Consider the following 25,683-nt stretch of genomic DNA (forward strand, 5'->3'; position numbering starts at 1 on the left):
ACGTTGATTGCTGAGTCTATTTTGATGGTTTGATTTTGTAATTACTTTTTAACATCAATATTGTCAGGAAAACTACAGGACCCTTAGTATACCCCAAGACTGCCACCTTTTCAAATGCCCAAAGTTGGACATTTTTGCAGAAAAGTGAAATTTTGCAGGACAAAACATACCCACTGTCAGTGCAACGGACAGAACTTCACATTTTTTGCCAAATTTCTTGCAGCATTGAGTGAATTGTGCAAAATTATATATATTTTTTGGGGGGTGCAGATACAAATAACCATTCATTTTAAAAAAAAAAAAAAAATTTTTTCCTAATTTTTTTCAAAATTTCTGTCATTTAGACCATTTACCAGCGGTAGCAGGGGTGTTGTCGCCTCACAGCAAGAGGTTCTTCCGTTCGGTTCTCAGCAGCAATGCTTTCTCTGTGGCATCTACAGTGCCTCACTGCGTCCATGTAGTCAGATTTCGTTCCTCGTTACTAAGATATACGTCTGGAGTATTTCTGCCCGGGCTTCCACTGAAAACTGGCTTTGCTCCAAGTCGGACTTTCCCGGTAAACAAGTGTTATATAAAATCACCTTTTTTTTTTTTTTAGTTTTTGTTTGCAGGACACAACTAGGGCGGCCACGGTGGTGCAGTGGTTAGCATTGTTGCCTCACAGCAAGAGGTTCTCCAGTTCGATCCTTGGCTGGATAGGGTTACCACCTGTCCCTCTTTATGAGGGACAGTCCCACTTTGGGCAGTTGTGTCCTGCAAAAAAAACTAAAAAATGGCAAATGTCCTGAGATTTTAAGACAAAATATATTTCTTAAGTTTTCTTTAAACATTGCACAATACAGTTATTTTGTATCTGGAACACATAAATATTATATGGAATAGCATAAGCAACTCAAATGCTACAAAAATAAGCTTTTATTTTGGCAAAAAGTGAAGTTCTGTCCTTTACACTGGCCGTGGTTATGTTTTGTCCTGCAAAATCTCACATTTCTACCCAAAATGTCCCACTTTAGGCATTTAAAAAGGTGGCAACCCCACGGCTGGGGTGCCTTCTGTGCGGAGTCTGCATGTCCTCTCTGTGGTCGCGCGGGTTTCTCCGGGTGCTCCGGTTTTCTCTGACATCCCAAAGACCTGCTGTAGGTGGATTAGACACTCTAAATTGGCCCTAGGTGTGAGTGTGTGTGTGCCTTCTGTGCCGGGCTGGCAACTCGACACTGTAAAACTCCACTGCCAATCATGAGCAGGCAGATGATCCGCTGTGGCGACCCCTAACCGGGAAAAGCCGGAAGAAGACGAAGTTTGCAGGACACGACTGCCCAAAGAGGGACTGTCTCTGTCTGTGCTTTGGAGTGACAAATACCGCTGCTTTTATCTTGTACTATTGCAGGTAGTATGCCTTGGCACGATACTCAAAAGGATTCCGTACTACACTGTTTCTGACTAAAAGCCACAAAGTTAGGATAAACGTTCTCGTCTTCCTTGTTTTCCTTGTTACTCTTCACAAGGCTAGCCAGAATATCAGATTATATTAGCAATGACAGTTGAAACTGAAATATAAACGTTTTGCATCTTCCGGACATTGTTTGCATACCATTTTTTCAGCTCTTCACTTACTGGTTTAACCCCATTATGATGCTATTCGTGCAACTCACAGCCGGGTGTTTGCAGCTGTAGCTACAACTAAGGTTTACTGTGGAGTCTCCCAACAGTAGGTGGCGAAAAGATGACAGACTCTTCCGCATTCTTAGAAAATGCGCTCTAAAAGCAAATCAGGAACTGCATGATTTCGGCACTTATTTTTTATTGGGATGTTAATGTTTAACAGTGTTTGCAACCCACTGTAGTTGGTCATAATACATTCTGGACGTTGTTTATAAAGGAGTATTCGGGTTAGGAAGTCACATTATTGCCGGCTTTATTCGATAACTGCATGAAGGTTTCTTTATGCTGGCTTTGAAACTGTAACTCGGTGTAATTTTTCGTACTGTAATATATTGCGTGGCTGCCAAATATGGAGACTCGTTTAGTTGTGATTTCCTTTTTTACCTTCGCATGTTTTGCTGGCACGGGGCTTGCTTGGAAATTTGCAAAGGTAAGGAATACATATGTTTTGTTGTTTTGGGGGAGGGGAGCAGGGTGGGGTACGGTTGCTTTCAACTAATGTGTTTTTTAGGAAATTAGTCACAGTAATTAGTATTGATGCGCTTAAACCTAACAGAACAGTAAGAAGAGGTACTCCCTACTTCTCACTTTTTGTTCATGTAAAATAGTGAACATTTTTTTCGAAATTAACATAGTATAAACATTTTATTTTATGAGTACATTTTTGTGCACTGTTAATAAATTAAACGCATAGCATTTTTTTGTGTATGGTTAATCTGAGCGACAGTTGAGAAAAACAGCATGATTTTAAATGAGAAAATGTTAAGACCCCCCCCACCCTAATTAAACGGCATCGTAGGTTGGAACTCTCCATGGTAATCAGGGAATGCACACATTTCTTTCTGTTTTTTCTATGCTTGCCAAAATTGTTGATATTTTCAGAAAAGGTGGTGGAAAATGTACCACACCATAACTATGAATGCCCCCTTATATTTGGCTAAAAATGGGTTGCCACCTTTTCAAATGCCCAAAGTGGGACATTTTTTGTACAAATGTCAGATTTTGCAAGGCAAAACATATCCACGGCCAGTACAAAAGACAGAACTTCATGCCTAAATAAACGCTTATTCTTGTAGCATTTTAGTTGCTTATTCTGTGTCTTGTAACATTTAGGTGCTTCAGAAACAGAATAACTTTTTTATGTAAGTATTACATAAAATATAGGAAATATGTCCTAAAATCTCAGGACATTTGCCATTTTTCCAATTTTTTTGCAGGACACAACTGTCCAAAGAGGGACTGTCCCTCGCAAAGTGGGACAGGTGGTAACCCTAGCTAAAAATTGCTGTGTCCCTCCTAAAACTGATGATTTTACTAAAAAAATGTGGTACTCTTGATAAATAAGAACAATAATTAAAATTACAGACTTTTTCTTCAGACGTGCATGCTTATTCGCATTCTGTTTTTTTAAATTCTTCTGTTAGTAGTAGTAATCTAAAAAAAAAAAGTGTCCTTATTTGGCCATGATTGTTTTGACACTTTCCCTAATTCTGAAGATGATATTGTTCAACAAGTAACCTGCAAACTTGTTTTAGTTCGAGAAATTAAATTGCTGTTTTATTCTGAAATCTTTTTGTGTACAGTACCACTACGTGTCCCTGATTGTCTTCTCATAGCTCCTTGGCACAATCTTTTTCACTATTATGTTGTCTGGGCATATCCCGTTTCCTCCACTCTGCAGATCTTTCTGATTTGCTTTCATCTAGATTTAAGTGGCCTGATATCCTTTTTCTTTGTTTTTGTACCTGTCTTTGTGAGTACTGGCCACAGCACCAAATTCTGCAGCACTTCACTAGTCACTTTCTTCCTAATGCAGCACGTCCGTCTTTGTCTTACCATTCTGCAATGTGGCATTTGAGTTCCTTGTCTTCGTCCTCCCAGCCTCTACATTGTCTTTAGCCTTCTTTGTTGGACTGTGTCTAAGGCCTTGATAACATCCATGTAGGTTATGTGTGCTGGTACCCCCTATCGGTTATAACTGTAACCAAGACAGAAAGCCTGATCAGGTTTGACTGACAACTGTTTCTGGCCGTGCATCTGCATTTAAATTTTTTTTGAGATTTTTAACCCTCTAGAAATGCTACAAGCTTTCCTCTCGGGATTCTCTCCGTGACTTACTTTGTCACTGATGTTAAACTGAAAGACCTGTAGTTCACAAAGATTTTCTCCTCCCCCCCCCCCACCATTCCTTACACTTCATTAGCCAGTTGCATGTCTAAGATCTCCATTAGGAGTTGGCCAGCACACTTGTCAGGCTGATCATTTCGCTTTATGTTCCCTACAGTCAGGTAGTTCCCTCTCCACCTCCTCTTGCTTTGTTTCTGTCTTGGTTTCTTTCAGTTGTATTCCTTTTTTGCCCTGCCTCCCTCACAGCTTTGCACCTTCCCTTTTTTTAACTCTCTAAAGATTGAAGTAAAATATTCATTTATTACCTCTAATTTTTCCTAATCTGCAGTGCCCTGCTCATTCTGCTTGGACAAGTCTTTCCCTCCCGTCATCCTCTCTGCTGTGCTTCTGTTAAGGCCCTTTACTCATTTCTTTGTCTTTTGCCAACTCAGTTTAAAGTGTCACCTTTGCTGCCCTTACGTCTGTTCTTGCAGTTTTGCTAGTCTGCTTCTGCGTCAGTCAACTTTTGTTGGCCCTGTCTTTTGCAGCAACTGCTAGCCTCACATTCTTGTATAGGTAAAACCTTTCTTTCTCTTGCTGTCTCTTTTGTTTCTTCTGTACACCCGTATCCATAGCTCTGAGCACATGATCCATTACCCATTGTGACTTCTTTAGTGTCTGTTCCCAGTTGTCTTTTTCCATCTCCTGTTCCACTCTATCCCTTACCCATTGCTCTGGTTTCTTTACTCCCTCAGTTGCTCTCAGTCATCCTTTGCCTTCTCCACTAGCACATCGTAATGCAGTCTTATAAAATCCCACAGTGTTGTGCATATGTCTGTATTCTTACCACTTCTCCTACTGTAAATCATGCGGTGGTGTAGGCTTGTGGCTAACTGTGCCTTCATCTAGGCATCCATGACTCCCAGTTGCCTTTGATGGGAACACATTTAGAATTCATCTTTTCCATCCTAAATCAGGTGACTGAATTGGCTCAACACCTCAATCATCTTCTGCCTCTTCTCTGTCCTGGAGCTTATAGTCTGCTCATGACAGATTCCTACTTCTTTCATGTATTACCTACTTCCTCATACCTGTCCCCTTTATTCTTTCCTCCTGTCGCTCGTACTTCACCCTTGATTTATCTGGCTGATGATCCCCTGTATCAGCCCATGAGATATTGCATGGCACTTGACTTAGATTCTGACTTTGCCCACTCCCGTCACATTCTTAAGTAATTATTGTTATTGATTTTTTCCATATTTCAGTGGAAGCAAATAATGTAGTAATGCTTTATTTTAGTCACTGTAGACAAGGTAACCTACTTGGAATTTTTAAAGTCGCACAGCCAACTCTTATTCTTTCTTTTATCTATAGAATATAGTAGGAAATGACATCATTACAGATGACATACTGCTTTGCTGATGAATTTAGGATTGTGAGAAAACCCAAAACCTCTTGTATACTGTATATACAAATTTGCATATAGTATAATGGCTGTTCGGCTGTGTGGTATGAATTTTCACATTTCCCAAAATGTTTGCTCTATAAACCTCCAAGGCATTTATAATCATTTGTTCACACACTAAAGTTGTGAGAGGAATTCTTGACTATTGATGATCTGGTGTTGTAAAGGGAAAGAGTTCCAAGGGTATTCACTGATTCTTTATTTCACATACACTTCAGTTTGTAGTGTGTATATTTTTGGCACATCCGTACCTGCAGTTTCATTCCTCTGTGGTACTTGCATTCCACTACATCACTTTATACAGTACGTGTGTGTTTGTATTTTTTTTAACAAGGGTAAAACACTAATTGGGGGGAATTTTTCAGGTTTTGCTGTCATGGACATAAGTTCAGTCTTTACCATGCCATGGTTGAAATACATGTACATGTTGTGATAAGGTCGGTGCTTTGTCCTGCTTGTCTCACTCCCTTAGCCTTCTGTGAAAGTGAACACACTGCAATAAAGGTAATCGGAGTACATTTATTACAGGGCAGTTATGCTTCTTATTTTTTAAACCAGAAGAGTTACTTTCACTGAAATAAAATGAAAATAAAAGACACTTGCATGTATCCTAGTCTGCCATTCCCTTCTTCACTCACAGATCACAGTAGTTTTCTAGGATTTTTGCATCACTTTTAGCTATGATGTTGTTTTTCCATGAATTAATAGATGTAGTAATTTAGAAATGGTGCAGTTCTCTTCCTGTTCCTAATTACACTCAAGAGTTACCATATGGTGCTTTTGAATATAGGGTGAGCATTTCTGGCAAATCTTTTTCTGCACTCTTCTTATTTATATTCACTTGCATCTTTCTTTCCCCAAACCTGTACAGACTTGAGAATTTTCCACGGTGAACTACACTGATTCAGAACACTTCAGTTTTCAAGAGCTGAGTCCAGGCAAACTGTGTTAAGTTGTTCTGAATCAGCCTTTAGGTATGGCAGCTTCCTTCCATAATCTTTTTTATTATAAGCTTGGGATACAGCAATATTTTCAGTGTTTCTGCTACCTTGACGACTCCTTCCCCTTCTCAGAACCCAGAGACTGAGCGAGAACAAGAAGCCATGAGAGGGAGTTGAGGAAAGGTATCAATGTCTTTGTGGGTTAACCCCACTCAGTGGGGAGCAGTGTTTGCTAAAGTGCTTGAAACATCCAAACATTTTGTCAAACAAGTCAAGTGATTCATTAAAAGCACATAAGCGGCATCTTGACACAACACCTTCAAAGTTAAAGATTAATCTTGAAGGCATTCTGTTTAGATGCTCAAGTTTTTAATTGATTTGTCTTCTTTAGTAAACTGCATGGATGTTTGAAGTTTTAAGGTACTAATAATCAAGGGACACCGTAGCATCTTTGCATTTCTTTCCAAGTTTTTAAGTGAGCAGTTGCAGAAGACTGTAGTCATTGATGAGTCAGAAGGTTTGGCCAATGAGGAAATTAACTTATTCTAAGGCCCCCTTGTTAACCAGACATTTTCTTTTGATCATCAATATAATGGTTTCACATTGGATAACTTCTGGCTTAGATGCATGTCAAGAAGCTTCCTCATTCCTAGTCATCTACAGGGTTATGGCCCAAAGACCAGCTGCAGAGTTGGTTATCTGGGCATTGAAGTTTTGCTTGTCTTTGGTGTGAGTATGCACAAAGATTTGCTTTCAGAAAGTTTCCTTTCTAGTTTCTCAATTTCATATTGTTTGGCTACTAAATCAATGTCTTCTCAGAGAGTGGGGCAGCCAGGATGGCAAAATAAAATTTTTCACCTCTGGTAGCACCTGCAGAGCCCCAGGAAGTCTCATATTTGGGTGTTGCTCACCAGCTGTGTTTAGTCTTGCACTTAACCAGACGTCTGTCCACTGCGTACATGAGTACTGGACCTCCTTTAGGCCACTGGTAGCCGGCCCAGCTTCCTTAAGGGAGTTGAGTGTTGCGTGTAACTTGAGTAGATGGGATGACTGTTCCTAAGTGTGTATTGTTCTGTCATCTAAGTACACAGTTGCATATTGGCTTTGTCGCCATAACTGTTTGATGCTGGAATGTCTTGGAGCCAGTAAAAGAGGACTTTATTGACAAATCTGCCTTGGCAGAAAAAGCTGTCTTCTGTTTTGCCATCTCTGTGAGGTGCACCTGTTGGTACCCCTTATATTAAGTCCAAGATTGTCGGATAACTGGCAGAACCCTGAGTGCTGATCATTTTCTATACCTGTGGTTTGAGGCAGACAATGAACTAGGAATGAACTTAGCTTCCTAAAATATTAGCAAAATTGTATAGCTTCATTTGTCTTGGACTCTGTTACAGTGGAGATTTTGCTTTCGCTGTGGGACGTTTTAGGTATCCTTAGAGCTAACATTTTACTTTCATCTCTGTGCCAACATGTTTTGTTTGACTTCTTTAATAAAGTATGAAACTAACTGGCAGGTAGTTACTCGAGTCCACAGCTTGAACATTTTGCCTAAATCTTACAGAGTGATACAACTTTCTGCAGTTGTTCGGAAAAAGTCTGATTTCATTAATAAACTCCTTCACCTCCTTTCTTTGAACAGTTGTTCTTTTATTCTTATCTGCGGTTCAGAGTCAAGCTCCGTAGCCTGGTCCTTTAACATAGCGAGACAGTGTTTTAAAAAAGACTTATACTAATGGAAAAGGTCCGGGCGACTGGACCTTTTTCCATTAATATAAGTCGATTTACAACGTGCACGCTGACCAATCAGCGTGCACGTTTTGGAATATTAATGGGGGGATCATGGTATAATCCTCCTTAATAATGAGGATTATTTTTTGAGAGATGCTGGCTTAATACATATATACAAATATTTCAACATGGGCATTAATGCCGTTCTAGCTTGCCAATGTACCAAAACACTTGTTCCTATAGTAAGTATCCAGACTGTTCTTAAAAATATCTAAACTAGTACTTGCTATAGTGTAGTTTGGTAATCTGTTCCATGCTTCAGCTACTCTCTCAGAGAACCAATTAGTATACTTCTTGTTTCTATAGAGTCTTCTACAGAGGTTATTTGACGAGTCTGTACTACATTTTGATTACCCCAAACATCCCCAGAGGTAGTTGTCTCTAAATGCCCAATATACCAGAGTAAGATATTCTCTTAAATATCTATGTGAGACACTATACAAATTCAGATATTTTAGTCTTTCATAGTAACTTAATTTTTCACATCCATGGATGCTCTTGGTATATTTCCGCTGTACTCTTTTTAGTTTACTCATGCTTGTTTTCTTATGAGGTTTCCATATTGTTATTCCGTACTCAAATTTGGGTCTAATGTAACTAACAAACAATGACTTAATTTCTGATTTTCTAGACTTTATTATACCTATAGTTCTATAACTATCATTAACTAATTGGTTGATTGTTGTGACTTTCGGCTTTTCCCGGTTAGGGGTCACCACAGCGGAACTCCAGTCCGCTAATGATTGCCAGTCGATTTTTACGTACCGAGTTGCCAGCCCTGAGGCACAACCTTCAACGAAGGTATGCCCATTCACGCAAGTTTCCACGCAGAAGACACTCTGAGAGTCGAACCGGACAGCGTCTTACTGTGAGGCGACAACGCTACCGCAGCACCACCACCGCGGATATTAACTAATTGGTTGATATGATTAGAAAAACTCAAAGCTTGCTCTATTCATATACCCAGGTTCAATCACTTTGCACTATGTTAAATATTCACCTTTCAATTTATGTCTCCCAAATTTCATATGCATAGGTTTTGATGTATTTATCAGCATATTGCTCTCCTGTGCCCAAATGGTCAATTTAGTAAAGTTCTTTTGCGGGTAAACCCTGTTGGGTGGGAGGTTGGCATATTGGTTAAAGTGTTCACTGCATAGGCACAAGGTGTAGGGCTTGACTCTCACTGGGGGTAATTGGCTGGGCTTAGAATGACATACAAGGATAGTTGGCCTGGTATTAATTTATCTTGACTAGGCTTTTAAGGGCCTCCAGGCCAATAGCCTAGTATCATCCTATGAACCTGTCTGTAATACATGTAATTAGTTTACCCAATTTCAGGTCCACATTCCATCTTCAGTTTTTTCACCAAACAAATCACTGCAGTTAGTTTTATATAGTGATTGTTTTGCTTCTATATAATCCGTAATTAACCTTCTGTGCATTGGTTTAAATTTCAGTTTGGCAGAATTATCTAGCAACAAATTAACCTTTATAACCCCAATGTCACTGTACATCAGCGGTGGTAAAACTTGACTTGAAGTAACAGTAATTTCTTTAAGAACACAATGTCTAGCATGTCCCGTTCCCTGGTAGTTTGTTTGTTTTTTTTTGACAGTCTGGAGCAATTTTCCTTCCTGAACGTACGTTGTGAATAATTTCTTTACTAATGTTGTTGAATCAGTAATTTTCCACTCTGTTTCTGGTAAATGCAAGTCCCCAGCTAATGTTATTCTCCCCTCTTGTTTCTCATGCAAGAAATGTATGAATTCCTGTAGGTCATCAGCACTTGACTTTGGTCTATACAATTCTCCCCTCCTGTTTCTCATGCAAGAAATGTATGAATTCCTGTAGGTCATCAGCACTTGACTTTGGTCTATACACTCCAACAATTGTTATGTTCCAGGGTTGTCTTTATTGTCGCAGTTACACAGTCTATAGTATCAGTGTTATCACTCAACATGTAATAATCACAGGTCTCATAGTTGTCTTTAATCCGTATCATAACACCTCCACCTGATTTCTGTTAGAATGTCTCTTACAATAAAACATTTATACCCTGACACATCTGGCTTCCAGTTATTGCTCTTTAACCATGTTTCACAAACAATAACATCAATGTTGTGGGAACATAGCAAATTTTCCAGTTAAAAAAAAAACTAACTTACACAGACTCGGTGTTACAGTGATATTTGTTGAAGTTTGACTTTCAATGCCATAGTGGCAATGTCCGGTTTCATACTATTATACTGAGACTTTAACTAGCTGGGTAGGGCTGTGTTACTGTGAAGGAGAAAGGATTATTATACAACTCCCCCCCATTAATATTCAAAAACGTGCACGCTAATTGGTCAGCTTGCACGTTTTAAATCAGAGTTATAGTAATGGAAAAAGGTCCGGTCGCTCGGACTTTTTCCATTACTATAACTCTTTTTTTCACACTGTTTCGCTATGTTAAACTCATTTAACATAGCGAGACAGCTTTAAAAAAAAGCAACAGAGATTCTCCGTTGCTTTTGTAAAGCTGTTTCGCTATGTTAAACTCCTTTAACATAGAGAGACAGTTTGTAAAAAGCAACAGAGATCTTGCTTTCTCCGTTGCTTTTTTCAAAACTGTCTCTCTGTTAGATGAGTTTAACATACCGAGACAGCTGTAAAAAAAAGTAACGGAGATTCTCCGTTGCTTTTTTAAAGCTGTCTCGCAATGTTAAACCCATTTAACATACCGAAAACAGTTTGTAAAAAGCAACGGAGTTCTTGCTTTCTCCGTTGGTTTTGCCCACAGTTATGATGTACTGCGTAGGCATACGCATGCGCAGTACATTAGAACTGCTGCAAAATACCAGACAGCTGCGGAAGGGCAGCAAGGAGGCATTATACAATGCCATTGTTTAAGAAAAGTAATTATTTTTTTTCTTAAATAATGTCATTGTATAATAGCAATAACCCACTTCTGGGTGTGGGTAATGCTGGATTTACCCACGGTTGTCTTTGTTTGGCCACTCGGGTTTCGCCCTCGTGACCAAACCATGCCAACCGTGGGTAAATCCAGCATTACCCACACCCAGGCGTGGGTTATTGCTATATTGTATACCCTTAAAGGTAGTTTTTATACTAACCGTTGACATGCAGCAGTGGGAAGTGACTGGGGGAGGGCATGGCTGGCTGTTCTTACTGAGGTTGTGAGTAATTTGAAACTTTTAGGATGCCGTTTATGCATGAAATTGAGAGTAAGCTTATGGCAGGCTTTCAGTTCATTTTAACAGGTAACCAGAAAACCTGTTAGGGCATTCATACTATTACCAAAATAAGTCTTGAGTAGGGGAGTGTGACTGACAGTCAGATGTATAGTTTGCGTCAATGAAAAAGGCTCCTATTTTCCCTTTTTCTCTTCCCATCATAAGTATAACTAGACAATGTAAAAAAAAGCTGTTTTGGGTAACAAACCTATTTCAGAAACCATGTTGTTTCTTAGATGAGGTTGTATCTTAAAGTGTAGTCTATTAATCAGTCATAGAGTACATTTTCCATTGTTTTACTTGAAGGGCATATTTGTAAGAATTGGGACAATGGTAATGATTTCAGGTGAAAGGAATAACTTGTGATGGTTTGGTTTAGATTATAAACATAATGTGTTTTTGTATATATACACGCACATGTGTATGTATATAATATATATATGAGTGTGTATGTGTGTGTGTGTGTGTGTGTGTGTGTGTATATGTATGTGTGTGTATATATATATATATATATATATATATATATATATATATATATACACACACACAAATTCACGTGTGTATGTATATGTGTGTATATATATATATATATATATATATATATATAAAATGTGTGTGTGTGTATATACACACACAATGTACATATTTGTAGTGTTGTCATTTGTGGTGAAGCAGTGAATGTTGAATTTATTTATGAATGGTTGTCTGTTCTAGCATCGCTTTTTGAAGTAATGGCTTTAAAGTGAAAGGGTAGGAGCTCATATTTTAAATAAAGTCTGATCTGATGATATGTTGATGGATTTGAGTATGTACGATTGTGGAAAGAGAAATAAAGAAAAGGTAATAACTAAAAACATTGCTAATTTAGTTTATAATTTGAGTTTTATTGCTAGGTTGAGACAATTACGTGTAGCTTTATTTCGGAGAAAGGTTACTAGTTTTTCTGTGAATTTGTTGTAGATAGTTGTGTTGCGGAGATCAGCAGGTAGTGACTCATAATTTAGGAGCTACAGTAGATAAGGCATCGTCTTTGGAGAAGAGTAAGTTACTATATTTTTCCACACGAAAAAACAAACAGTTGAAGAACAAAAAAGGACGTCACCTCCCAAACAGGCAGCAGCAAGGAAGCAGATGTTAACTCCTGCAAAATAGTAAAATCCAAGTCCGGAGAAATGTAAAAATAACACTTTTATTTATAATAAAAACAGCGTTTTCGCCGTAGTAACACCACAGCTTCTTCAGTATCAAACACTTTTTTTTTAAAAATAACCTTATAAATGGGTAATTAATGTGACGTGTAAAAGGTACATTTAGTGTTTAAAGGACCACACCATCAAAGTCCTTATTAACATTGTATCTCTTACATAGCTAATACTGCTTACCCAAATTCATAATCATAGACATAAAATAATGACTTGCAAATGACAAATTAGAGGTTGAAAGTTAACAATGAATTAATTAGTATTTGGTTAAAACAACCCCAACTATGGCACTGCTTGTTTTTTATATTGTGTTGATGTAACAATGTATTCTTTAATGCTAAGGAAAAAGCAGTCACCATAAGTTATCAATGATAAATGTACTAAACTAGTATGTATAAAATATATAGTATAAAAGGTAGAAATTTTACATTTAAAAATAATTATTAAAGTAAATGTTAAAATAGAAAAGATATGTACTATTCACTGGAGACAATTAGTACTAAAACACTACTAATAAAGGATATTTAATAAAAGTTTAAGATTAATTGTGTCAAGAATGTTGAGGTATGTGAAAAATATATGTACAAAACATAACATTGGTTAGTGTTTGTTATGTTTTTTCTTTCTTAAAAAGTTCCTCATTTTCAACATGCAATTAATGTTGCAGTTTTCATTGAGTCCTGGGTAATTAAAGGAGTTTAAAGCTATCTGCCATTCCAGTTCGCGAATTTCTAGTAAGATATTGATAGGTCCCCCTCTCAAAGTGTGTGGTATGACATCAATAGCTGTGAAGTTAAAACTATGCCCTAAGTGTCTCTCACATCTGCGGTCAGTTTTTCCTATGTAATGTGCTTCACAGCAGTTACATTTAGCTAAATAAACAATAGACTTTGAGTTACAGTTCAGGTTACCATTGATGTAATACTTGTTCTCATCTACCTGGAAGGTACTGCAATTGTTAACATAGTGGCAATATTTACAGAAACCACACTGTTTACATCCTTTTTTGTTACTGTTATTGTTTAAGTTGTTGCAACTTTCCAGGATGGATTTCAAATTTCTCCCTCTCTTAAATACAAAGCTAGGTCTAACACCCAATTTTTCTATCAATTCCTCGTTATTTAAAATGTATTGCCAATTCTTCAATAGAATTAGTTGGATGTCTAAGGAGTCACTGTTAAAAGTGGAAATAAAACTAATCTTTATAATATTTGCTCTCTCCAGAATGTTGTTACTACTAACATTCTCTAGTATTGTGTCGGATGAGTCCATGTCTAAAGTTAAAGTGGGTACTTCAGTTACAGTCATTTTCTTTTTAAGAAGAGGGAAATAAATCCCATTCAGTCTTTTAGTGTCAACTTCATGAAAAAGTTCCAAAAATAAATCTAAGGGGTAATTTCTACTTGTTAACATGTTTTCAAGTTTTTTACACTCATCATAGAAGATCAGCTCCCTGTTACACATTCTTGCTGCTCTTATGAGCTGTTCTTTAACAATAGCTCTTTTTTTGTTTAAAAGGATGTGAGCTTTTGAAGTGTAACAGGGAATTGCAGTATGTAGGTTTTCTATGTATTGTTGAGACATATTCACAATTGATGTCATCCTTAGTTAATTTTACATCTAAATAATCTATTTCAGTGGTAAAGAAAGAAAAAGTGAATTTCAAAAATGAGGTTGAATCATTACAGCATTCTAATAGTTTGGTAGCCGTTTCTACATCTCCATCAAGTAAGATGAAGATGTCATCCAGGTATCTAGTATATAGTATTATTTTCTCCTTTTTGATGTTCTTGTGGAAGTGGAATTTCTCCCAGTACGCCATAAATAAGTTGGCGACTGATGCCCCGCAAGGTGACCCCACTGCTATACCTTGTGTTTGCAGATATACTTTTTCATTAAATATAAAGTAGTTAGATGTTAGTATTATATCTAACAATTCTGACACTATGTCTATCTCATTTCTTGTTGCACCCAAATCTTCAAGTATGAGGGATATCCATTCCACTGCTTCTAAGTGGGGTATCGATGTATAAAGATCAACCACATCGATCGTGAGGAAATTGTAAGAATTACTAAACATTATATTATTCATGTTGTTAAGGAAAGACCAGGAATCCTTACAAATGTAAGATAGGATTTTAACTAAATACCTAGGATCACTATCTACCAGCTGTGCACAAGGGTAGGTAATCGAGAGACGTCCATCAATTAGTGCACGTAAAGGTGGATTATGTAAATCTTTGTGGATTTTTGGCACACCAAAGATCACAGGATTTTTAGACATGTTAATGTCAATGTAGTTAAATGTATCTATGTCGATTTTACCTTCTATGAACATGTCTCTGAAATACCCTCTTATTCTTGTTTTAGATATATTAAGCTCATTGATGGATGACTGGGTATACGCTGGACCAGCTAGTATCTGCTCCATCTTTTCAATGTATGAGTGGTTGTCAAAAATGACCAACCCTCCTCCTTTGTCTGGTTTTATAACCCTAGTTGCTGAAGAACACAGTTGGTTAAGACATAAATTTTGTTCAATGGTTGTGTTGTAGTTCACTTGTCTTTTCCTTGTCCTAGTGTTCGATCTCAAATTCCTAATGTCAATCTCACATGATTTTTCAAAGGAAGCTAATGCCATATGTAAAGGGGGGTTAAATGTACTAGCTAATTTCAATTTATGATCTTGTATGGCATTGGTGTTGCTGAAAAGGAAATTCAAGTTAAGCTTCCTTACATAACATTTTAGGTCAATAATAGTCCTAGCAATATTACATTTTCTTGTAGGGACAAACGTATTGCCATAGGCAAGTAGTTCAATAAGGCAAGGGTCTAGCTGTACACTAGAAAAAGTTATATATGTTAAAGTCACCCTTCTTATTGGTCAAAATGGTTAAATTGTTCAAGGAATGACTATTGTCGTTTGTCGTTGTTTCTAATACACTCGATCCACTTGTGAAGTTTAAATTCAAATTGCTGCCATTGACTGGAGTCGAAACAGTTAATGTCTGGTTTTGTTCCATTTCTTTTGTTGGGGTTTGGAATTCCGTGGTCCTAAAAAATGACCATCATTGGAATTGGTGTTATAGTTTAACTGTCTTTTATTGACATACTGTGGTGGCCCATTTTTGTTGGCATTTTCTTGTATTCTATTACTACGTCTTACAGTTGGTGCTTCCATCCGTTCGTAGTCTTGGTCGAAATTGTCTATGTCAGAACCAGGGTTCTGGTCTTGGCCACCATTCGTTAAGTCTGTCAAAGCTGCATTAGATGTACCATTAAGTTTCACATACGCTGTGTTGTTGGCGTATGCTATTCTATCCCTCGTAAGCTTTTTATTCTTAGTAGTTTTAGCTTTTTCTATAAACAAGTCAATACTTGTAAAGGTCCGAGTATAATCGAACCTGTACCTTTCAAAATCTAAATCATTCCTAAGAGTAATGTCTAAGTCAGAAACTTCTTTGATCAGTTTATTAATCTGAATATTATAGTGCTTAATCAAAACTTCAAGGAGTTGTAAACCTTGTGCATTGAATAGTAATGTTAACTCCTTGTTGAAGTCAAGATCAAAGAATAGGCCAGTGGGACAAAATGTAGACCTTAATCCCTTAGGAATCAATTTTTCAACATGACATTGTTTAAAATATTGTACTTCTAGTTGGAGTCTTTTTAGTACTGTTGTCAAACTTTTTCAAGTTATTAACTATGGTATCATTACTTACAAGCATGTTCTCAGCGTTTTGAACTAGCTGCCCATGTCCTGGAGTGAATGTCATATTCTCCATACTGTTAATCCACTCGTTTATTTTAGGGGCTCCTGGCACATTATGGTGTTGTAAATCAGGACCTAGCGATGAAGGGCCCTGTTCTTGTGTGTTTCCGTGAAAATTAGAAACTGAATTCATTAGAAAAGACCCAGGTAATCGCTGCCCAGGAGGTATCGAATCTACTGTGGAAACAGAAGAGGATGCAGCGTTCGGACTACCATGGTCATTAATGTCGACGGTTACTGGTGTTCCTGAAGTTCCAGATGGCTTGACTTTGTTAGTGAGCAAATCACGTTTTTCAAGCACGTCAAGCTTAAGCGAAAAAGTGTCCATTCATTGCGAAAGGTCTCGCAACAGCGAGGCCAAACTAAAATTGTCAATGTTAGTCTCCGATTGAAGGAGGTCACGGCTGCCTGGGCTAAGAGGTTGGTCGGACAACAAACTCATGATACTGTTCCACACGAAAAACAAACGGTTGAAGAACAAAAAAGGACGTCACCTCCCAAACAGGCAGCAGCAAGGAAGCAGATGTTAACTCCTGCAAAATATTAAAATCCAAGTCCGGAGAAATGTAAAAATAACGCTTTTATTTATAATAAAAACAGCGTTTTCGCCGTAGTAACACCACAGCTTCTTCAGTATCAAACACTTTTTTTAAAAATAACCGCCAGTTATAAATGGGTAATTAATGTGACGTGTAAAAGGTACATTTAGTGTTTAAAGGACCACACCATCAAAGTCCTTATTAACATTGTATCTCTTACATAGCTAATACTGCTTACCCAAATTCATAATCATAGACATAAAATAATGACTTGCAAATGACAAATTAGAGGTTGAAAGTTAACAATGAATTAATTAGTATTTGGTTAAAACAACCCCAACTATGGCACTGCTTGTTTTTATATTGTGTTGATGTAACAATGTATTCTTTAATGCTAAGGAAAAAGCAGTCACCATAAGTTATCAATGATAAATGTACTAAACTAGTATGTATAAAATATATAGTATAAAAGGTAGAAATTTTACATTTAAAAATAATTATTAAAGTAAATGTTAAAATAGAAAAGATATGTACTATTCACTGGAGACAATTGGGTAAGCAGTATTAGCTATGTAAGAGATACAATGTTAATAAGGACTTTGATGGTGTGGTCCTTTAAACACTAAATGTACCTTTTACACGTCACATTAATTACCCATTTATAACTGGCGGTTATTTTTAAAAAAAGTGTTTGATACTGAAGAAGCTGTGGTGTTACTACGGCGAAAACGCTGTTTTTATTATAAATAAAAGCGTTATTTTTACATTTCTCCGGACTTGGATTTTACTATTTTGCAGAAGTTACTATATTTGTTCAGTTCTGTTACAGCATTGGCTTGTGAGTGAAGTTGTTAAGGTGTTTCTTTGATGGCCAGTCTGTAGCTAAGAGGAGGGGGAAGGGTGTAAATGTATTTTATGAACGAAGGAGAGGAATAATAGATCAGTAGTAGGTCAGGTCACTCTTTAACGATGACCTGTTTTTTTTTTCATTGCAGATACAGTGGTGTTCTTATTCAGGTGAAAAAATAATTAATCTGCCTATTTGAGTTGAGATTGTTTGGAGGTCTGAGATTTTGGTTGAGGCATAGATAAAGGAGGGGAGTATTATAACTGAGGCTGAAAGCTTATTTTTTGTGTTGATGGCTTTCCTTCCTTCAAAGTTAGGGAATTGTGAAATTTTGAGATAATTTTAGGTTTTTTTATTTGCAGGACCACCCTAATGTTTTCCCTTTCTTTACCCAGTTGACCTATTTATTCCCTTATTGGTGAGTGAGCCCTCCAGCCTATTCATTTTCCTGGGAGAGGTGTGATGGATGTTAGGAAGTGGGTAAGTTTGAGGATCTGGTTGACTGTCCCAGACCATCCTCCTCATAAGCGTTCAAGCTGTGCTGCAGCCATCTTAGAGGTGCATGCACAACATCCGGCCCGAGCGGCACTCTGCTTCCAGCACACTGCTAGCTAGGCTGTTCATGCTGCACTCTGCTTCCAGCACACCGCTAGCTAGGCTGTTCATGCTGCACTCTGCTTCCAGCACACCACTAGCTGGGCTGTTCATGCTGCACTCTGCTTCCAGCACACCGCTAGCTAGGCTGTTCATGCTGCAGCAATTGTCAGTGCAGTGAGACAAGCTGCCCCCATCACCTGGCATCAGATGCTCACTACTGTCTATTACTCCAGTTCCTCTAACACCTGTGCCACTTGTCAAATAGTGGTCATTTGAGCTGCGGTCAGGGCTTTATTTCTCTACGATGTGTGGTTGGGTAAGTTGGTTCTAGTTTTTCATTTTGTAGTGTCATATTTAGGCTTGGGTTGACTGTGACCCCCAAGGTGTTGGAAGGCGAGGACACAGTCTATAGGCTGGGATATGATAACAGGTGTTGGGTCTGCGTTAAAGAGTTTCCAAAATAATCACGTAATGTACCACATGCTTAACTATAGTATATATATAAAGCAAAAATCAGTCACAAAAAAAGTGAAAGGCAATATAAAGTCATTAATGTATTAATCTATTAAATTACCCAGATTATATAAAACTAAGTATGGGTTGCAAACTTGTCGCTCTCTGTATTTTACTGCAGTATAACAAATGTATGTACAGCAGCAGTAAATAATAAAGATGATAAATGCACACTAGGCCACTCCAGTATGGAATTGTGTTTTCTAGGCAAATGGTTGTATTTAATTGCCATATTAAAAGGATACCTATAGCATCAGTAAAAAAATAAAACATGATAAAAGACAAATATGCCACACTGATACATAGTCGTACTCTCTGCAAACTATTTGACTGCAATAAGAACTGGATTTATATAGCAGAAATAAATATAGTAAAAAGAAGGAGCACAGTCACAGCCTGTATACAGACTGAATTTCACAGAAATATAAAAAATTAAAATGCACATGGTATGTGTGCAGTGCTGCAGCTTTGTTATTGGTTTCCCATGCACAGAGCTGCTGTCTCGTTACTGGTTTCCCATATGCAGAGTCTCTGCCTTGTTACTAGTTTCCCATGAGTAGCGCTGCTACCTTGTTCTGGTTTTGCATGTGCAGGGCTGCTGCTGCCTTGTTACTGGTTCTCCATGCACTGAGCTACTGCATTGTTACTGGTTCCCCAAGTGCAGCATTGCTGCATTGTTACAGGTTGTGTGTGTACAGCGCTGCGGCCTCATTGCAGGTTTTGTGTGTGCAGCTCTGCAGCCTCGCTGCAGGATGTGTGTGTGTGCAGCGCTGCGGCCTCATTATAGGATCTGTGTGTGCAGCGCTGCGGCCTTGTTACAGGCTGTGTGTGTGCAGAGCTGTGGCCTTGTTACAGGTTCTGTGTGTGCAGTGCTGCGGCCTTGTTACAGATTCTGTGTGTGCAGTGCTGCAGCCTTGTTACAGGTTCTGTGTGTGCAGCGCTGTGGCCTTGTTACAGGTTCTGTGTGTGCAGCGCTGTGGCCTTGTTACAGGTTCTGTGTGTGCAGCGCTGTGGCCTTGTTACAGGTTCTGTGTGTGCAGCACTGCTGCCTTGTTACAGGTTCTCCTTGTGCAGCACTGCTGCCTTGTTACAGGTTCTCCTTGTGCAGCACTGCTGCCTTGTTACAGGTTCTCCTTGTGCAGCACTGCTGCCTTGTTACAGGTTCTCCATGTGCAGCACTGCTGCCTTGTTACAGGTTCTCCATGTGCAGCATTGCTGCCTTGTTACAGGTTCTATGTGTGCAGCACTGCTGCCTTGTTACAGGTTCTATGTGTGCAGCACTGCTGCCTTGTTACAGGTTCTATGTGTGCAGCACTGCTGCCTTGTTACAGGTTCTATGTGTGCAGCACTGCTGCCTTGTTACAGGTTCTATGTGTGCAGCGCTGCGGCCTTGTTACAGGTTCTATGTGTGCAGCGCTGCGGCCTTGTTACAGGTTCTGTGTGTGCAGCGCTGCGGCCTTGTTACAGGTTCTATATGTGCAGCACTGTGGCCTTGTTACAGGTTCTATGTGTGCAGCACTGCAGCCTTGTTATAGGTTCTATGTGTGCAGCGCTATGGCCTTGTTACAGGTTCTGTTACAGGTTCTATGTGTGCAGCGCTGCGGCCTTGGTACAGGTTCTTTGTGTGCAGCCCTACGGCCTTGTTACAGGTTCTTTGTGTACATCGCTGCAGCCTTGTTACTGGTTCCTCATGCGCCACACTGCAGCCTTGTTACTGGTTCCTCATGCGCCACACAGCTGCCTTGTTACTGGTTCCCCATGCACCATGCTGCTGCCTTGTTACTGGTTCCCCATGCACCATGCTGCTGCCTTGTTAATGACTACCCAAGTGCAACATTGCTTTCCTGTCACAGTATTAGTGTATCAGAAAGCATTATTCTGTCATCAAGTGAAGACATTGTATAAGATTTAGTGTTAACATTTATTTTACTTTTGGAAATTATATCTGTGCTACCGAAGGTACTTCTGAAACGCAGTCAGACAAGGCAGGAAGATTAAGTGGATGTCACAATACGTGATAAAAACAAGCACCTTTTATTAAGCACAGGCAGCCGGATTGTTTCAAACTTCACTGCACAAATAAGTCATGGAGAAAAAGGTGTATGCAGAAAACAGACCAGAGACAAAACAGATTTTCACAAATTAAAAACTGTGTGTATGGTAATAGTGCCATTTTACAAGTTGCTCATGCACATTGCATCAATACTTGCGTATATGCTAAATTCAAGTAGTAATTTTAATAGTCTTTTCTGGGTAAAGCACAGAGCAGAAGAAGAAACATGGAGCCACATAGCCAGCCTGAATTCCACTTAATCCTGAGAATTTCTTCTTACATGAAATGGGCCAAGATGTGCTGCAGACTGCAGGATTAATTGGGGCTTTTAAATCTCATGAAATTGAAGACGGGATGATAAATGGATTAAAAAAGAATATGGTTAATATTGCACAAGTGTAGCAACTGAGCAATCGTGCATCGTGATCTCATCAGGCATGCCACTTAGAGGAAAAGGGCTGACAAAACGAGTATTGCTGACAAGCAAAAGTATAACTGGAAAAACACCATTAAACCTGAGCTTTATGATATTTCAGCACTGACTTGGAGTAAAGACCGCATTCTTTTTTTCTCCATTTCTTGTGCCATCAGAGATGCATTTAGGAACTGTAATAAAACAATTGTCTTTTAACTGCAGTTTTGACAAAATACACTCATTCAATAAAGGTGTCCGGGAAAAAATACATTCATTACATGTACACAACACTCAAGTGTTGACTGAAAAGCAAGTGAGAAACTATGGTGCGGCCTTCTGATGTTCTTGGGATTAATGCCATCATAGCTTTACCTTCTTTATTTGCTGGACAGTTTTCTCTTTAAGCTACTCAATCAGTAATTGATGGAAATTATTTCATATAGTGAGTTGGCACTGTTTCCTGCAGATCATCACTTGCCCGTGTTTTGTTTATCTAATGGGAGTAGACTGATTGAATACCTGTTCTCGACAGAACTTCTAGAAGAAGAGTTGTCCGAGGATGGTTCACTTCTGTTTGTTCAGGTAATTGGCATTTTCCTAACAGATCTTTGCAGTTTTTAGCATGCTGTGCTACATGGTACCTTGATTCTGTTGCAAACCATTTTGATTCTTCTGTTAGTTTCTGCCAAGGCTTTAAAGATTTGTATTTCAAGAAAGTTGCTGAAGTGATGCTCGTTCATTCATCATATTGTATAGCCAAGCACCAGAGTTTTCCATCAGTGTGGCATACATAGCACCTTGTTTTGGGTACTAACTTGGTTCTCACACTTGGCCTTCTATTTTACTGAATTCAGTGCACTAAGATAAAGTCTTTCAAGTAAGCAAAATAATGCCTTTCTTTAAACCAGACATTTACAATATGCATTTTTAAATAAACAAAGATTGAAGAGTATAGTTTTAAGTTTGTTAGTGGCTCTCTCAGCCTCTGCAGGGGTGAATTCTGATTCAGTCTGTCCCTCAGAACACCGCACCTTTGCTTCCACTAGCTGAACAGTTTTAATCAGCCAGAAATACTATAGTTCTCCCATATTTGAGTTCATAGTTTCATAGAAGGTACTAGGCTAATGGTCCTAGAGCTGTAACAAGCCTAGCCATGTATATCCTGAGTTGCCCCATTTGTTGGTGGTTAGGATTAGTGAAGTTCGCAAAGGTAGGTTCTATAGTAGTTAATACTGACTTCCTGTGTCCAGGAGGGACATGGACAGTACCCCAGGAGTGAATTTGGAGTCACCCATCCATTGATCTAGGTTGCATTTCAAGAGGGTCAGGGAAGTGCTCTGTTTCCCATGAACTGGAAGCTTGTTCCAGAGAAGTGGTAGTCTCTGGGATTGTCTGGGAGATGTATCTGTCTGTCTTGCATGACCTGTTCATGTCAGAGGCTAGGTTCAGATCCCTGGAGCGAGTGACCCTCATGCAGTTTGATTTACAAATGTGTAGTGTTTACATCAGGGCCGGGTCACAGACTACCCTGTAAGCCAGGCACAGGCCACCCCCTTAGCAACCTGTAGGACATGGAATACAGTGACAGGGCTTTCAGTTTTGTTTGTGTACCCTGTAATTTCTTGGTGAGAAACCTCTGTTTTCTCTCCAGTTGTTGCAGGTGTCTGGTGAGGTACATGCAGAAGGGAGTTTGTGTCTTTCAGCTTTTCCCGGTTAGGGGTCGCCACAGTGGAACTCCGGTCCGCTAATGATTGGTAGTGGATGTTTAAGTACCGGGTTACCAGCCCTGACACACAACCTTCAACGAAGGCACGCCCCATTCACGTATGCCTCCACACAGAAGACGCTCTAGAAGACGCTCTAGCTGAGAATTGAACGGTACGTCTTGCTATGAGGCGACAACGCTACCTTGTGCTCAATTACTGGTCTGATGAGAGCAGAGTATGATGGAATTATAACATCCTTAGATGTAGATGTGGTGCATTTACTTATAAGATGTGCCACATAGATGGAGGTCCTTAGTACTGTGGATACGTGGTGGTCAAAGTTCAGGTTGGTATCAACCTGATTACCCAGATCACTTACCACCTGGTCTATAATAAAATTAGAAGGGATGCCCGCTTTCCTAAAAGGGAATAAAAATGCTTTTTTTTTTTTTTTTTTTTTTTTTTTTTTGCATTTAGCTTTAATCCATGGCATTGGCATCAATTATTTTTCTACATTAACCATGTCTGTAATATAGTAACATCAGTGATTGCTCCCAGTTTTGAATTGTCAGCAAACTTGGTCAGCCACAGTCCATCCAAGTTTGCCTGGACTTCTGAGAAATCATTTCTGAACAGTAAGGGATCTGGCACAGAACCCTGTGGTACGCCACTGGTGACTGGTCTTTTGCTCGAGGTGAAGTCACCTACTTTGATAGTATGTATATGTGTCATGTCGGTGAACCAGTTGGCTACCCATCTGGTAATGTAGGTGCCCGCTTGTATTCAACTCAGCACCGCTCCTCGTGGTGTCCTGCAGAGTTCTACAAGCAGCAGAGAGCAAAAGAGTGACTTTTTCCTGATTTAAGTATTTTTTCTGGCTTTATGATTAATTTACTGCTTAGCGACTGCATTTTCGCCTGTTTATACAGCTCTGCATTCTATTTAAACTGTTTTTGTGTTGATTAATTGTTTTGCACTTTTAAAAAGTTATTTGTTGCTTAATTTTACCTGTAGGCTAACACACTCAAGCGCGCTAGCCGTTTAAAAGCATTTATAGCATTTATTGTCTGCTTTTCCTCTGTTTTCTGCAAAAAAGGAAAAAACAAAAAAAACAAAAAAAATCTTGTTTTCCCGCCTTACTGAACTAGAATAGTCCAGTCTTCAGAGTTTGCTGATCTCTGGGCTTTGTCTTGGTTCCTGTGCTATTCCATATCCTTATTTGGATAAAAGGAAGCGTCTTTGTTCACCAGTGGGAGTGGGGAGCACTGAGCGGCATTTTCGCTTGTATTCAACTCAGCACAGCTCCTCGTGGTGTCCTGCACAGTTCTACAAGCAGCAGAGAGCAAAAGAGTGACTTTTTCCTTTAAGTATTTTTTTTCTGGCTTTTTGATTATTTACTGCTTAGCGACTGCATTTTCGCCTGTTTATACAGCTCTGCATTCTGTTTAAACTGTTTTTGTGTTGATTAACTGTTTTGCACTTTTAAAAAAGTTATTTGTTGCTTAATTTTACCTGTAGGCTAACACACTCAAGTGCGCTAGCCGTTTAAAAGCATTTACTGTCTGTTTTTCCTCTGTTTTCTGCAAAAAAAAAAAAATCTTGTTTTCCCGCCTTACTGAACTAGAATAGTCCAGTCTTCAGAGTTTGCTGATCTCTGGGCTTTGGCTTGGTTCCTGTGCTATTCCATATCCTTATTTGGATAAAGGGAAGCTTCTTTGTTCACCAGTGGGAGTGGGGAGCACTGAGCAGCCTATTTGTCCCTAGAGCAGTGGTTCCAGCCAGAAACTTGTAGTCTATTGGCCATTTTGGGTCAATTCCTAGCTCTTTTCAACCCCCTGTATAAAGGCTGCTTTAGCACGCTTTTGCGTGATTTAGCGCGGAGTTGCCCATAGAGCACCATCGGGCAGCGCCGGTTAAACAAGGTTAAACTATTTCTGGCTCCATAAAGTCTGCTCTTCAATTTTTCCCTTAGAGAATAAATTGCAAGTAGAGAAGTTCTATCTCAAAAGCTCAGCACTTGCTCCTAAAGCATTTTTATATAGGTAAAGTACTTGTATACTAAACAAAGTACTACATTATCCTAGAATCCCCTTGAGTACCCATTTCCCTATAGGTCCCTTCTGACTCCGTTACAAGGCAAACTTTTTCACTTTTTCTAGCATGTCGAAGGGTCAGTTGCTAGCGTCTTCTCCTGTTCAGCTGGTGAATCTGGGCATCTTGAGGCAATGTTACAATTGCCTCATGTACACAGACAACCCACTCCTTCTCCCACAAAACACAAATACATGTGAGAGATGCAACTATATAGCCAAACTGGAGGCTGAGCTCTCTCAACTCAGGACTGGCAAGACCAGACAGGAGGAGAAGGAAACCACGCACACCACAAACCCAGTTTCACATAGAACTATCACAACTGCAAAACAAACACATAAACACACAAAGACATACTCTGAGGCACTGATCAAAAATCTACCAAAACTACAGAGGCCTCCAAGCAGACACCCAAGCAACTGCCACCTCAAGACATAAGACATGCAACACATAGTTCTCAAAGTCAGTGTGCTAAACGGTCACAGCCCTTAAGGCCAAACACAATGCCAGACACACTTGTTATAGGTGACTCCATAGTCAGACACACTGACGTCCCACTCACCAGACTGAACAAGGAAAAGATCACAGTAAGCTGCCTGTCAGGCGCTAGAATCCGCCACATAACACAAGCACTCAGGTCACTCCACAGCAAGTACAAGTATGACTCAGTCATTGTCCATGCCGGTGTGAACGACCTGAGACGTACCTCCCTGGACTACATGAAAAGAGACATAGTGGAGCTCTCAG

The 25,683-nt window shown here is 39.2% G+C and overlaps 1 protein-coding gene across 1 annotated transcript in view; it reads left to right on the plus strand.

Annotated features, from left to right (window-relative positions):
• The first annotated feature begins 1,407 nt into the window (after positions 1–1,407).
• GM2A (GM2 ganglioside activator) overlaps positions 1,408–25,683 on the plus strand; it is a 191,085-nt gene continuing 166,809 nt past the window's right edge. The window contains exon 1 of the mRNA XM_044069405.1: positions 1,408–2,092. Within this exon, the coding sequence (XP_043925340.1) occupies positions 2,012–2,092 (81 nt within the window). The 5' untranslated portion in view covers positions 1,408–2,011. The remainder of the gene's footprint in view (positions 2,093–25,683) is intronic.

Source organism: Protopterus annectens, chromosome 4.part0, assembly GCF_019279795.1.
Source record: "Protopterus annectens isolate FY-2018-M chromosome 4.part0, PAN1.0, whole genome shotgun sequence".
Lineage (NCBI taxonomy): Eukaryota > Metazoa > Chordata > Ceratodontiformes > Protopteridae > Protopterus > Protopterus annectens.